The sequence below is a fragment of the Aquarana catesbeiana genome, linkage group LG04, assembly GCF_042186555.1.
Source record: "Aquarana catesbeiana isolate 2022-GZ linkage group LG04, ASM4218655v1, whole genome shotgun sequence".
NCBI classification, from domain to species: domain Eukaryota; kingdom Metazoa; phylum Chordata; class Amphibia; order Anura; family Ranidae; genus Aquarana; species Aquarana catesbeiana.
Window position 1 is genome coordinate 674,677,395 of NC_133327.1, and position 16,566 is coordinate 674,693,960.

The following is a 16,566-nucleotide window of genomic DNA, read 5'->3' on the forward strand; positions in this document are numbered from 1 at the left end:
CTCTCAATCTTTTGCTGGCGGGAATTCCGCCAGCAAAAGTCCGATGGAGCATACACACGGTCGCATTTTTCCGACCAAAAGCTCTCATCGGTCTTTTGCTGGCCGAATTTCCGATCGTTTGTATGCGGCAAAAGACTTTGTAAAAGGTTCCTGCACTATTTCCGTGAGATTCGAGTGAGACTTGCATTGACATCTGTTAAATGAAGTTGCACAGATGTCAGTAAGCCGCACATGAAATCGCACTGATAGCTTTGAATTTGCTCTGAAGTGTGCAAATTCAAAGCCGGACTGGTGTGAACCATGAGATGAGGTTTAATATTTTTTAATGGAGGCAAGTTGTGTTGTGCTTGGTTCAGAAACCCTAAACCAGGGGTCTCCAAACATTCTAAACAAAGGGCCAGTTTATTGTCTTCGAGACTTTAGGGGGCTGGACTGTGGAAATTGTCCTGGCATCGGTGATATTAAACAATACATCTTAGGTATTTGGGGGAGGAATAGTGCCCTATTGCTAGTGTCAGTAGGAGGAATAGTGCCCCATTATTGGTGTTAGTGGGATTAATAGTGCCCTATTGCGGGTGTCAGTGGGAGTAATAGTGCCCCATTGTTGCAGTCAGTGGGAAAAATAGCGTCCCATTGTTGGTGTCATTGCAATTAATAGTGCCCCATCATTGGTGTCAGTTTGAGAAATAGTACCCCATAGTTGGAGTCAATGGGAGAAATAGTGCCCCATTGACGATGTCAGAAGCAGGAATATTGTCCCATTGTTGGTGCCAGTGTGAGGAATAATGTCTTGTATCAGTGGAAGGAAAAGTGCCCTAAGGGCCAGATAATGGCAAACTAAGGGCTGAATCCCAAACTGAGCCCCCGGGCCGCAGTTTGGAGACCCCTGCCCTAGACCAACACACAATCATTTTACATTCTTCTCATAAAAAAAAGATGAAACTTCAGTCTGGTTGTGATGGCATATCCTGTTCTTCCCATCATTTTATTATGAAGGATATAACCATCATTTTTGGGTCCTTATGAAATCCGCTAGGGCATCAAGTGCATGTAGCATTTGGTCTCAGTCTTCTGAGCTGTGGTTGCTGAGCTAGCTTGGTGGACAGTGTTTCCCCCTCATCCCCCATCGCTGTCTGACCATGCTACTCACAAGGAGACAAATCTATAACGAGGCCCAACCATGTTGCTTGCAAGGAGTTAAACCTATAATGAGTTCCAAGCACACTTCTCAAAAGGAGACAAACCGATTATGAGGTCCGACCATGTTGCTCACAAGGAGACAAACTTGAAATGAGGTCTGACAACGCTGCTCACAAGGAGAAAAATCTATAATGAGGTCCAACCACGCTGCTTACAAGGAGACAACTTTATAGTGAGGCCTGACGAGGCTGCTCGCAAGGAGGTAAACCTATAATGAGTTCCTGGATCGCTCCATCGCTGCCCCAGGAACAGCTTATGGTCAACCACCAGCAAGCAGGATGGGCTCCTGATGCTGTCAGAACTCAAATTAGCAAATCAAACTGCAGCGTGATCGAGAACTCCATCCTACCGGCCTTGGGCATCATGACCTTAAAACATTGGCAACGGGTTAATATTGTGGAGGGGGCAGTATTTGAATGGAGCATTATGTTGTTTGAGCTGCTTTAAGTTTGTAACATAGGTTTCTTTAAATCCGTAGCTTGATCCAGGGGTGGCTCTTCCGAGCCCTGTGGATTTAAGGTATAAAGTCCTGGTGAAGAATAAGAAGAAATCTCACAAGTCATCTGAAGGAAGTGCAAAAAAGAAGTTGTCCGAGCAAGCATCCAATGCCTGTAGCGACTCTTCCAGTGTGTTTGAGCCATCATCTCCTGGGGCAGGTGAGTCCATAGTCTACATTTATCAAAAGGTTGACCCACAGCAACCTCTTATGTTGGTATTTGCAAGCTGTTTCTAGAAACACAAAAAGGAACACCTTCCTTGCAAGCACTTTGCCGACAATATCAAAGGTAATTGTTTTGCTTTTGGTATGAGCGGAGGGAAGTTCAGTGTAAATGTGTCCTTCAGGTTAGGTGGAACTCTGGTGCCCAAATACTGAAGGGCCAAGAAAGCCAAGTTAAATTTAAAGTTGTCTTTCAGTTGGCGTGTCTGGTGGGTGGGCAGGGCTATCCCCATAGCTTGAAAACTAATTTTCAGATGAGAGCGTTCCCAATAGATCTCAAGTTCTCTGAGAAACCTGGGGATGGGGGGGAGGATAGCTAGGTTTGTTAAGGAGAAAAGAATACCATTTGCATATGCTGAACTCTTGTATTGTCTATCTCCAACCTGAAGACCTTGAATAGCTGGATTTGCCCTTATTTTGCAAAAGAAGGGTTCACGGGTGATTGCAAAGAGTAGAGTGTAAGTAAACGCTACTGTTTTGGGGTTTGAATAGGGAAGGTTTAGACCATTTGTCAATTTTATAATGCTGTTTCTCGCTGGGGAGATTTATCTTTCAGTTGGCCTTGGTGGAGGTTCAAAAGTTTGGTGTTTTCACCAGAGCAGGATGTGATGGAAAATCTTCCAATGAAGATGTGGTACTATCACAATCATAAGGAATTCTGGGATTTTTTTTCTCACTTTTTGTTGCGTCTCTAAGACAGAAATTAAGGAAAATTTCCCTTATAGAACAAAGTGATGGCAGTTGCAATATTTTATGTTGCGTGCTATTAGCGCAACTGTTTTTCAAATCTTGTGTTTTCGGTACAAAAAAGTATTCTCAAATTAGCTTTAGCGCACGCAAAAAACAATATTATCTCCACATTTTCTGCTAAATATAAAACCATGTCAAGTAAATAAATTAGAAATAAGTCAAATGTACCTGTAAAACAGCAAAAAATTGCAATACCAAAAATTGTCCGATAGCGGTGCTTTAAAAAGCTTCACTGCTTATCAACTTAAAGTGTAACTACGCTGTATTCTAAGCACAAATCAAAAATTCAACTCAATTCCTTTTTCAATTTTCAAATTTTCAATTTTCAAAGCAAACTCCCCCATCTATCCTACCGGTATCTATGTCTCCATGCTTTATTTTGTGGGAAAATCACTTTGGAAAAACTCCCCCCTAACATTTTTGGCCTTGGCCATCTTGAGTAAAGGCAGATGAATCATGTAGCATTTACTTCCTGGAATACATCTGCCCTTAGCTCAGGCATGCAGGCAGGAGGGTGTTCTTAGCTGAGAAAACACCTCCTCCCCTCCAGAAGACTCCTGGGAGGTATGACATCATTTGCCTAGGCAAGAAACCAGGAAGTAACTGAAGAAACATAGAAAAAAGTTTAAAACAAGTAAATATGATATACTTTCCTATCTATTTACTAAGGGTAGCAGCATAAGGATTAGAAATAGTCCATTGATTGAGAGTGAAGTTCTGATTTAAAACATTGGTCTGAAACCACATATGCTAACCTGGATTAAGACCCTTTATCACAACCCAACAGCACAAATCAAAATCAACGGGACACTGTCAGACACAGTAATAATACAGAATGGAACACGGCAGGGGTGCCCTTTCTCACCCCTGCTGTTTATCTTCACCCTGAAGCCCTTAATCCGCACGGTAAATGCCACACCATCCATACACGGCTTCCACGTAGGAGATAGAGCTTTACAAGTGTGCGGCATACGCTGATGACCTCTTATTCTTCATAACTCAACCACACATCACCATGCCCAACCTGTGCAATATATTTACCCAATATAGCTATATATCAAATTTCAAAATTGATTACAAAAAATCTGAGGCTCTAAAATTGACACTGCAAGACCACACAGACCAATTGCAAGTTCAACTGGGAAACCACTGCGCTAAAATATTTAGAGGATCTGGTTGACAGCGAAACTAGATTCACTGTACACAAGAAACTTCCAACCCCTCTTACAAAACATAAACAGAGACCTAGAGAGGTGGACACTGAAACACTTCTCGTGGTTTGGCAGAGCAGCCATTATCAAAATGTCAATCATGCCCAAAATCCTATATTTTTTTTTCAGACCATTCCAATACTTCTACCAGAAAAGTTTTTTCGGTCACTACGCGCCATACTCGGGAAATTTCTCTGGGCATCCAAGAAACCATGAGTGAGCCTTCAACTACTTTTGAGCGATAAACAAAATAGTGGAATGGGTTTCCCTAACTTTAAAAACTACTACCTGGCTTCCCATCTCACTAGAATTATAGATTGGACATGCCACTCACAGAATAAGGATTGGGTAACATTGGAAAACGCCATAGTCCAATACATGTGACATACTCACTCTGGATACCATGGGATGCATGCCCGAAATAATTAAAACAACACCCCCTGATAAGGGCCAGACTTAAAAACTTGCAAAAAGTTACCCAAATCTCCGACCTAACTACATCCCCAGGCCCACTAACACCACTGGCAGCTAACCCGGACTTCACCCCGGGATTGAGCAAACTGACCCAGCTGTATATCAACAGACACATACCGCTTCTACCCACACACTGTTTCAATGGTAGCAAACTCAAATCACTCTCAGAAATGCAAGCGGAGGAAGGTTTGTTATCCTTAAGTCACTGGGAGTATCGTCAAATCCATAGCTATGTGATGGGCCCTCAGAGATACAAACGATTCATAAGACCCCTAACGCCACTAGAAATTGTTTTGCTTCATGGCACACACATCCGAGAAAAACATTTCCTTAGCCTACACCTGGTTGCAAGCCTCTATTCCACAGGAACCTAATAAACATTAAAGAGTTTTGGGAAACAGCCTTAAAAATGACCTTCACTAAGGATCAATGGCTACAGGCCTGTGTGTTTGCCCATAAATGTACTATCGGCACACGACTACAAGAAACCTCGTTTAAGCTTTTAACAAACTGATACAACACACCGATCAAAATTCATAAATGGTTCCCTAGTGTCCCTGACCTTTGCTGGCGCTGCAACCAGGAGAAAGGCACCTTACAACATATATGGTGGGAATGCTCTCTGATACAGCCATTCTGGAGGCAGGTGTGTGACGTTATAAAACTCATAACAGAAACAACGATCCCATTAAACGTAGCATGCTGCCTGGTACACATCACCAATTGTTCCTTACGAAAATACAAGCGATCACTTACCAGATTTCTACTCACAGCCGCAAAGTCAGTGATACCCGGACATTGGAGAAACACCACCGCACCCACCACCAAAGAATGGTTAGATGAGGCTCACCTCCTCTATAAGATTGAAGAGATAAGGGCGATAGCCCACAAAACGACTGGAAACTTTAATAAGACTTGGCAACCCTGGATCATTTTCAAGTACTCTAAAACCTACGAGTCCCTGGCGGAGATATACCATATTTATCGGCGTATAACACGCGCCGGCATATAACGTGCACCCCAAGTTTAGGAGGGAAGTTTAAGGAAAAAAACTTTTAGGAGGGAAGTTTAAGGAAAAAAACTTACATTTTAAATGCCCATCAATGCATCCTTATCAGTGTCCCCATCTGCAGCCTTGCCCATCATTGCAGCCTTGCTCAGTGTCCATCTGCAGCCTTGCCCATCATTGCAGCCTTGCCCAGTGTCCCCATCTGCAGCCTTCCCCATCATTGCAGCCTTGTTCAGTGTCCATCTGCAGCCTTCCCCATCATTGCAGCCTTGCTCAGTGTCCCCATCTGCAGCCTTCCCCATCATTGCAGCTTTGCTCAGTGTCCCCATCTGCAGCCTTCCCCATCATTGCAGCCTTGCTCAGTGTCTCCATCTGCAGCCTTCCCCATCATTGCAGCCTTGCCCAGTGTCCATCAATGCATCCTTATCAGTGTCCATCTGCAGCCTTCCCCATCATTGCAGCCTTGCTCAGTGTCTCCATCTGCAGCCTTCCCCATCATTGCAGCTTTGCTCAGTGTCCCCATCTGCAGCCTTCCCCATCATTGCAGCTTTGCTCAGTGTCCCCATCTGCAGCCTTCCCCATCATTGCAGCCTTGCTCAGTGTCCATCAATGCATCCTTATCAGTGTCCATCTGCAGCCTTCCCCATCATTGCAGCTTTGCTCAGTGTCCCCATCTGCAGCCTTCCCCATCATTGCAGCCTTGCCCAGTGTCCATCAATGCATCCTTATCAGTGTCCATCTGCAGCCTTCCCCATCATTGCAGCCTTGCTCAGTGTCTCCATCTGCAGCCTTCCCCATCATTGCATCTTTGCTCAGTGTCCCCATCTGCAGCCTTCCCCATCATTGCAGCCTTGCTCAGTGTCCATCTGCAGCCTTCCCCATCATTGCAGCCTTGCTCAGTGTCCATCAATGCATCCTTATCAATGTCCATCTGCAGCCTTCCCCATCATTGCAGCCTTGCTCAGTGTCTCCATCTGCAGCCTTCCCCATCATTGCAGCTTTGCTCAGTGTCCCCATCTGCAGCCTTCCCCATCATTGCAGCCTTGCTCAGTGTCCATCTGCAGCCTTCCCCATCATTGCAGCCTTGCTCAGTGTCCATCAATGCATCCTTATCAGTGTCCATCTGCAGCCTTGCCCATCATTGCAGCCTTGCTCAGTGTCCATCTGCAGCCTTGCCCAAAATTGCAGCATGATCTTTTAAATTATTGCATCACCAAGAGCCAGATGTCCTGTGTATTCGGCTCGTCTCGGCTCATCTCGCAAGTCCTGCCCCTTGGCCCAGCTCCTATGATGGACACAACACCGGTCCAATGGCGAGACGTAAAGGCTAGGAGGCGGGACTGGGCGTGACTGCAAGTGGAGCCGAGCAGACCTGAGCCTAGCCGAGTACACAGTACATTAGGCTCTGTCTATTTCGGTGGCGCTCATTCCCTCCTTACCCTCCGAGGCAGCGGTTCAGCGTATAACACGCACCCACGATTTTCCCCCGATTTTAAGGGGAAAAAAGTGCGTGTTATACGCTGATAAATACGGTAATTAATGGTGTATACGCCGATAAATATGGTAAATCCAGACAATTTTTTAGGACTCTGGCATACTACAGGACTTTCCTATCACCTCCTCCTCTCTCATCGCTTCTTTTTCCTCCCTGTATTACCCTCTTTGGGTCTTTTGTCTTCCCTTTTCCTACCACGACTGTTTGTGTAATCTACACGTAATTAGAGCACACTTCAGCTTCTGACAATGGAATATGGTCATATATCATATCCGTTTGCTAATTAAAATGGACAGCGCATATGGTTTTCACACTGAGGCAAGAATATAGCCTTGGTTTGAATGATTATCATCACATGAGATCTAACGGTGTAACATCTTTACTCATCGCTGAATGTTCTGTGTTCAAACTATATATACAAAGGTTATGAAAACTGCACAATTGCTACTTTTTTGATTTTACAATAAAAATTTTATTGACAAAAAAAAGTTCTGATTTAAATCAACACAATTTTTTTTTTTTTTTTTTACAGTTTACACTTAACTGATGACCTGAGGTTTTAAAAGCCTCACCTATAGACAATTATGGGTACAAAGTTTTGTTGCCATTTCACAGGTGCACACCATTTTAACACTATAAAACAACAAAGAGAGGGGACATGACCTAGCCCATTACACTATCCAATTTTATTAAATAAATAAAAAAATATATACTCAGAAACGCATGACAATGACAAGCATAACATAGAAATGCAAATGAGACTCCCTCCAGATCAACACCACTCAGCTGATGCCTCGGGAAGACCTTTTAGTGTCCTATACGGCTTACGGATTTCGAGGGACAAGCCCTCTTCTTCAGAGCCAAAAGCATGGATGACTAAACTCCTGCTTATATGCCAAACCTCACACAATTTCTACGTCTGGTATCTATTTACTCAACATAATCTCATCTTATATATTTTGTCCGCATATTGGGTTATACAGGTATATTGTGTTTGTGTGAACTAAAATAATCTGAATGTATTTTTTTTTACTGAAAATCTGGGATTGATAAACTATTGCACTAATATCAAGTGGTGCCGCAACTGCCACCATTTTACTTTCTACAGAATCTCTGCTTGCAGAAAAATATTTACTTTTTTAGGGTTTTAACTAATCCCCAGGCCTAAAATGCGCACGTTAACATATGTGGGGAAAAAAAATGTATCCACAGTCTTGGTAGCAAAAGGGTAACATGCACATTGTTTAAGTACCCAAATTTAACTTGGTATGCCTCTTGTAATAATCTGTACAATATTGGCAGCTTTGTACAATATTGTTGTATTTATTGCTAAAAAATAAGTAAATAAAAAATGTAATAAATAAATAAATAATAATAATTTATATAGATAGATAGATAGATAGATAGATAGATAGATAGATAGATAGATAGATAGATAGATAGATAGATAGATCTATATATATCTAGATATATCTAGATACATCTAGATATATCTAGATATCTAGATATATCTAGATATATATAGATAGATAGATCTTTATCTATCTATCTATCTATCTATCTATCTATCTATCTATCTATCTATCTATCTATCTATCTATCTATCTATCTATCCATCCATATATATATTATTTTATTTATTCATGTGCCTTTAAATCTTTAAATAGATCTTTTATTTTTTTACACACAGCTCTTGCGAAGCTCCGTGTATGCATTGTTGTATTATGTATTATGTGCCCTCTGTTGCTGGTGAAGTGCTGTTTGTATTGTTGAGTTATTGAATCCATGCATAAGTTATTTTCTCCAGAATGATAATGCCGTGTAGCGTGCATGCTTACGTTACATTTAAAAGCACTCTGGGAGAGCGTTGCAATTTTCCGGTTTATCGGTCGCCTCTGCTACTATATGACACCCGCCATGGTGCCCAGGCCATCACTCCCCTAATAGCTGCTTCCTGCACAGGGATGGGAAGGACGGCACTCAGGCTGCCAGCTTTCATCTGGTCAGATTTCCATGCTTTTACGGGGAGGGATGACAAACCCATTAGGCCATCTGAATTGGAAATCAAGGAGGAATAAATGGTGAAATGATTATTATCATTTATTTATAGAGCGCCGCAGTGTGCAGATGGGGAATAATAAATAGCCAATACTACATATGGAGACTTGGTTTTCTCCCAAATTAGCAAGCAGCGGTCTTCATTGCAGCAGAATCCAACTGAACAGAATGTGGAACTACCTAGCTGGTCATGTAACAAAGAGCATTTTCATTTTATGAAATCTAAATCAATAAAATATATATATATAAATATAAAATATATAGATAAATATATATATATATATATATATATATATATATATATATATATATACAAAAGAGAAACATAGGATTGCTGTACTTAAAATCTATTTAAAAAGCCAAAAAGTTACAAACTATGCATAATGTGTTCCATTTTAATATGTGACTTCGTAACACTTGTAAAGTGTTTGTAACTTTTTAGAATACATTTTAAAGCGGGGGTTCACCCACACCGCCAAAAAAAAAAAATATTAAAAGCCAGCAGCTACAAATACTGCAGCTGCTGACTTTTAATACATGGCCACTTACCTGTCCCGGGGTCCAGCGATGTCGGCAGGGGACGCCGAGAACCCGCTCGGTTCTCGGCAGCTGCTGCCGCCATCCTAGGTGAGGGAATCAGGAAGTGAAGCGTTGCGGCTTCACTTCCCGGTTCCCTACTGCGCATGCGCGAGTCGCGCTGCGTGTCCCCAGTGGTCCCCGCTCTCTCCTGGGAGCTGTGTGTTCCCAGCAGACAGCGCGGTGGGGACGGGAAGAGGCGTAGACTCCCATGGGAGTCTATACCGGAAGTGGGTGCAAATACCTGTCTTAGACAGGTATCTGCACCCCCCTGAAAGGTGCCAAATGTGACACCGGAGGGGGGGGGGTTCCGAAAAGCCAAAGTTCCCTTTTTGTGTGGAACTCCGCTTTAAATGCAGCAATCCTTTGTTTTTTCTTTTGTATATATTGCCTGTGGTAAAGCTTTATTGCTTTGAACTGGGAATGTGTGTGTGTGTGTGTGTGTGTATGTGTGTGTGTATATATATATATATATATATATATATATATATATATATATATATATAGGAAGGGCCCTAGGATTGGGGAGAAGGGCCCCAGGCTCGGAGGGAAGGGCCCCAGACTCTGAGCAAAGGGCCCTAGGCTTGGGGGGAAGGGCACAGGCTCGGAGGAAAGGGTTCCAGCCTCGGAGGGAAGTGCCCCCCGGCTCGGAGGGAAGGGCCCCCCCCGGCTCGGAGGGAAGGGCCCCCCGGCTCCGACGGAAGGGTCCTAGGCTCAGAGGGAAGGGCCCCGGGCTCGGAGAGAAGGGTCCCAGGCTCGGAGGGAAGGGTCCCAGGCTCTGAGGGAAGGATTCCAGGCTCGGAGGGAAGGGTTCCAGGCTCGGAGGGAAGGGCCCCAGGCTCGGAGAGAAGGGCCCCAGGCTCGGAGGGAAGGGCCCCAGGCTCAGAGGGAAGGGCCCCAGGCTCAGAGGGAAGGGCCCCAGGCTCGGAGGGAAGGGCCCCAGGCTCGGAGGGAAGGGTTCCAGGCTCAGAGGGAAGGGCCCCAGGTTCAGAGGGAAGGGTCCCAGGCTCGGAGGGAAGGGCCCCAGGCTCGGAGAGAAGGGCCCCAGGCTCGGAGGGAAGGGCCCCAGGCTCAGAGGGAAGGGCCCCAGGCTCAGAGGGAAGGGCCCCAGGCTCGGAGGGAAGGGCCCCAGGCTTGGAGGGAAGGGTCCCAGGCTCGGAGGGAAGGGTTCCAGGCTCGGAGGGAAGGGTCCCAGGCTCGGAGGGAAGGGTTCCAGGTTCAGAAGGAAGGGCCCTAGGCTCGGAGGGAAGGGTCCCAGGCTCGGAAGGAAGGGCTATAGGCTTGGAGGGAAGGGCCCCAGGCTCGGAGGGAAGGGTCGCAGGCTCGGAGGGAAGGGCACTGGGCCCGATGAGAAAGGTTTTAGCTACGCCTCTGCCCAAGAGCAGGTTTTGTAACCCCTCTTCTATGATGCCAGTGAAAAAAGGTTCTTGAGAAGGTACAACTGGTTGCAGATTAAAAAGTCGAAAAGTTACATATACTTTACAAGTGTTACAAAGTTGCATTTTAAAAGGGAACACATTATGCATTGTTTGTAACTTTTTGGCTTTTTAAATAGATTTTAAATACAGCAACCCTTTGTTTCTCTTTTGTGTATATATATAAATATACACACAGTGTGTAAATAAGGAAGTCGCAGCAGTGTAAACTGAGGCTTATAAAGGGCCCCGCAATGGGAATAAAGAGTCCTTTAGTGGGATCAGTGGGAAGAGCCGCAGGCCAATGGCGACCCTAGGGGGGGGCAGAGGGGGCCCTGACCCCCCCAACATTATGCTGGGCCCCACCATGTGCGCCCCCCAAAAAAAATTTTTTTTTTTTTTTTTTTTTACAAAAAGGCAATTTCTTTTTGTTTGTATTCATATCGGATGTGCTGCATCTTACTCGGGCCACCGCTGGGGTAATACAGTCTCTATTGAGAGGGAGAAGGTCCCCAGGGGGTGATTCCTCCCCCCTCCCTCTGCTCGCTGACACTGCATAATACGAGCGCTCACACAACCACGGCCGCCCGATCTGCTCCTTCCCCTGCATCCTCATTGGCAGGGAGAAGAGCGAGTTGCAAGAAGGACTCCACCAGGACTCTCAGTTACTGAAAAAACAGACTGAGGGCAGGGGCAGGACAGCAAGAGGAGGCTGGGGAACCACACAGTGGCAGAACACCAGGGCCCGGTGGCAAGACAACCTTTGCAACCCTGATAGTTCTCCCACTGCTTTGGACCCTTATATTTTCTTGGTATGCTGGTGACATATATCTCTTGTTCTCTGTCACCCTGGGGGGGGGGGGGCCCAATACAGTAGTAAGAGAGCTCACTGCAGAACATGTGAAAGGGCCGTTGTGGGATCGTAGTAAAGGGGTAAAGGGCCCCAGGATAGATCGATCTATCTATCTATCTATCTATCTATCTATCTATCTATCTATCTATCTATCTATCTATCTATCTATCTATCTATCTATCTATCTATCTATCTATCTATCTATCTATCTATCTATCTATCTATATTTTATATATATATATATATTTGCATTTTATATTGCCCCCCTATTTTTGTCCCTGTGCCCCCCTAAATATGAAAGGGTACTGAGACCAAAGAAAAGGGCCCCCGGCAGTCAGGGGGGCCCTTCATGGTTCCTTGCACCGGGACCCTGAAGGTTTTAGCTACGTCTCTGTCCAAGAGCAGGTTTTGTAATTCCTCTTCTGTGATGCCGGTGAAAAGAGGTTCTTGAGAAGGTACAACTGGTTGCAAATTAACTTCAAGACCGCCCACCGTGGATATACGTCTCTACTTTGATGTTAAATACTGGGGTTATGGCAGCAGATAGCTGCCATAACCCTGGTATTTTTTTAAATGGCGGGCGGTCCGCTTTAATATAAAAGTGGTCTTAGTGGATTCGCCACGAGATCACTTTTATGGGCGGCGGGAGATGTCTCCCCACTCCTCCCGCTGCTTCCCGGTAGTCTCCACCGCTTCCCGGATCCGTCGGTAGCAGTTGAAACGATCCAATCCCCGGGATGAATTTGGCAGGAAGTCGAGTGAGGGAATGATGGCCTCCATTCGACTCTATGCCCTTGAAGGATCGGAGCGACATCATCTTCTTCATCTTCCGCCTTAAAGGGACAATTTTTTTGTTTTTAAAAGGAAAAATCCTTTTTTATTTTTTAACATTTAACCTTTTTTTTAAAATTGCTTTTAAGTGTAAATGTGAGATCTGGAGTCTTTTTCACATTAAAGAGGCCCTGTCATGCTTTTTTACAAGGGATTTTTACAAAAAACATAAAGTAAAATAAATAACACAAAAAAATTAAAACAATTGAAAGCGCCCTGCCCCTCCGAGCTCGTGCACAGAAGAGAACGCATACGCAAGTCTCGCGCACATATGTAAACGGTGTTCAAACCACACATGTGAGGTATCCCCGCAATCTTTAGATTGAGAGCAATAATTCTAGCACTAGACCACCTCTGTTACTCTAAACAGGTAACCTGTAGACATTTTTAAACGTTGCCTATAGAGATATTTAAGTACCAAAGCTTGTCGCCGTTCCACGAGCATATGCAATTTTGAAGCATGACATGTTGGGTATCAATTTACTCGGCGTAACATCATCTTTCACATTATAGAAAAATATTGGGCTAACTTTATTGTTTTCTTATTTTTAATTTAAAAAATTGCGTTTGGAAGACCTCTGCCCAAATATGGTGTGACATAAAGTATTGCAACAATCTCCTTTTTATTCTCTAGGGTCTCTGCTAAAAAAAAAATATATATATATATTGTTTGGGGGTTCTAAGTCATTTTCTAGCAAAAAATACTGATTTTAACCACTTCAGCCCCGGAAGATTTGGCTGCTGAATGACCGGGCCATTTTTTGTGATTCGACACTGCGACGCTTTAACTGACAATTGTCGTGCGGCGCTGCACCCAAATAAAATTGATGTCCTTTTTTTCCCCACAAATAGAGCTTTCTTTTGGTGGTATTTGATCACCTCTGCAGCTTTTATTTTTTGCGCTATAAACAAAAAAAAGCGTCAATTTTGAAAAAACACAATATTTTGTATTTTTTGCTATAATAAATATCCCAATTTTTTTTTTTTTTAAAAAAAGCTAATTTTTCCTCAGTTTAGGCCGATATATATTCTTCTACATATTTTTCATAGAAAAAAATCGCATTAAGCGTATATTAATTGGTTTGTGCAGAAGTTATAGCATTTACGAAATAGGGGATAGATTTATAGCATTTTTATTATTTTTTTTTTTACTAGTAATGGCGGCGATCTGCGATTTTTATCGGGACTGTGACATTATGGCGGACACATCGGACACTTTTGACACATTTTTGGGACCATTGGCATTTTTTACAGCAATCAGTGCTATAAAAATGCACTGATTACTGTAAAAATGTCACTGGCAGGGAAGGGGTTAACACTAGGGGGCGATCAAGGGTTAACTGTGTTCCCTGTGTGTGCTTCTAAGTGTGGGGGGAGGGGACTGACGTACAGGAAATGACAGATCGTTGTTTCTAGCTATTAGAAACTCACGATTTCCCTCTCCTCACAGAACTGGGATGTGGATGTTTACACACACACACGTCCCTGTTCTGCCTCTTGTGCCCGTGAGCGCTCAAGGCTGGCGATCATCGCAACTGTCGGCCATGAGCTTAGGCACCCCTTGCAGTGCAGTGGGCCTGCTATCCCGCTTAAAGGACCCAACGTATAGCTACAAAAGCTTGCGGGATCGTGCCGACCTGCCGCAGTATAATGATGGCGGCTGGTCGGCAAGCGGTTGACTTGTAAGCAACACGTGTCAGAAATAGGCTTGGTCCTGAAAGCGGCGTTCCACTCAAAAGTGGAACTTCCCCTTATCCGTCTGTTTTTGACAGGTACCTGTCCCCACTTCCGGGAGACGGGGCCGCAGTGTTGTTTCTTGGAAGTTCGGCTCCCCTCCTCCTTCCTCCAATAGGGAGGCTCCCTTACCAGGAATGGCGGTGTTGGCCGCACCCAACAGCTGATCCTAAGATCGACTGGGGTGCTGACACTGCGGGATCCCTGGACAGATAAGTGTTCATATATTAAAAGTCACCAGCTGCAGTATTTGTAGCTGCTGACTTTGAATTTTTCGTGGGGGAGGGGGGCTGAACTCCACTTTAAGTAGTAAAAAATTGTCCACATTTAACAGTAGAGTATGATGAAGTTCCTGAGTATTATGATCTTGTCCAGTCTGCACAGTACATATACACTTTTTATAGGCACACGTTGAGTTTTTTGGGGAAAGTAGCCGTATTTCTAGAGAAGATTGTGCACACCGATACATTGAGAGGGTGTCCATGGTTGCGGCTTGAATGGTGCTGAAGAGCTTTTCAGGATTACAATAGTTTACTTGTACCATGTTATCTCCCATCATCTTTACGTTGCAATGCCTTAAATGAACGGCATGGACAGTTACATGCTGAGCAATCTAACTCGGCTTTTGTCAGAAGAACCTTCCCCTGATCTGTAGAGATAGATGGCACAATGCAGAAGAAGACGGAACATTTCTACAAACAACAGAGGACTGCGAAGGACGGCCAGGAATTTGCTCAAAGATCTGAAGCTCCAACAGCCATGCTCGCTTCTTTCCTTATATAAAAGGAGAACATGTAGATGTCTACAGATAACAGTCATAAAAGTTTTCAGAAACAGATAATTGTCCCTGTTTCCATAATGCTATTGTTCTACCTACACCGATCAGCCATGACATTATGACCACTGACAGGTAAAGTGAATAACATTGATTATCTCATTATAATAGCATCTGAAAGTGGGTGGGTATATTAGGGGGCAATTGAACAATTTGTCCCTGAAGTTGATGTTCAAAGCAGAAAAAAAAATGGGCAAGCGTAAGGATTTGAGCAACTTTGCCATGGGCCAAATTGGAATGGCTGGACCAGTGGGTCAGAGCAACTCTAGAACTGTAGCTCTTGTTGGATGTTCCTGGTATCCAGTGGTCAGGACTGACCAAAAGTGGTCCATGGAAGGAACCATCGACTGGCTCATTGGTGTACATAGGGAGCAAAGGCTGACCTGTGTAGTCCAATCCAATAGAGGAGCTACTCTAGTTCAAAACATGGGCCAAATTGGAATGGCTGGACCAGTGGGTCAGAGCAACTCTAGAACTGTAGCTCTTGTTGGATGTTCCTGGTATCCAGTGGTCAGGACTGACCAAAAGTGGTCCATGGAAGGAACCATCGACTGGCTCATTGGTGTACATAGGGAGCAAAGGCTGACCTGTGTAGTCCAATCCAATAGAGGAGCTACTCTAGTTCAAAACTGATGAAAAAGTTAATGCCGGTTCCAATAGAGTGGTGTCAGAACACACACAGGGCATTGACGTTTGTTGTGTATGGGGTTGTGTAGTGACAGATCAGGTCAGGGTGTCCATGCTGACCCATGTCCACAGCCAAAAGCACCTACAATGGACACGTGAGCATCAGAACTAGACCACCGAGCAATGGAGGAAGGTGGCCTAAACTGATGAATCACATTTGCTTTTACATCATGTGGATGGCTGGGTGCTTGTGGGTCGCTTACCTTGGGAAAAGAAGGCACCACCATGCAGTATGGGAAGAAGGCAAGCTGGCGGAGGCAGAAACCACAGCATACTTTCAGAGGTCTAGTGAAGTCCATGTCCCAGGATTGTTTTTGGTGAGAAAAGTGGGGACCTACTCAATAATAGGTGGGTGATATAATATTATGGCCGATCGGTGTATCCTATTTCTTGCCTGTCTGTTCAAACAAATTAGGCAATGGATAAAGAAATGCCCCTGGAATCACTATTAAGTCTAGGTTCACATCTATGCAGTTGCGGTTGATGCGGTTTTCAGGCACGTTCTGCGGTGTGTTTTGCGTTTTTAAACCCACATTTTTGATGCATTTTTGCATGCCGTTTATATGCATTTTGCATTTTTTTTCTTTTTAAACACACTGTTTATAGCTGGTTGCTAAGGAGTGGGCTGAGAAGCCGGCCACCACATCCTTAACAACAGATGAGTCATCAGCTGTCAGTGGGATTCCCCGCTGACAGCTGAATGTAAAAAAAAAAAAAAAT

The 16,566-nt window shown here is 44.2% G+C and overlaps 1 protein-coding gene across 2 annotated transcripts in view; it reads left to right on the forward strand.

Moving 5' to 3' along the window:
- Nucleotides 1-16,566, forward strand: part of PLCB1 (phospholipase C beta 1) — an 887,199-nt gene that overhangs the window by 635,269 nt on the left and 235,364 nt on the right. For both annotated transcript variants that reach the window (XM_073628625.1, XM_073628626.1), the window contains exon 14: nt 1,679-1,856. In XM_073628625.1, coding sequence (XP_073484726.1) covers nt 1,679-1,856 — 178 coding nt within the window. The remainder of the gene's footprint in view (nt 1-1,678; nt 1,857-16,566) is intronic.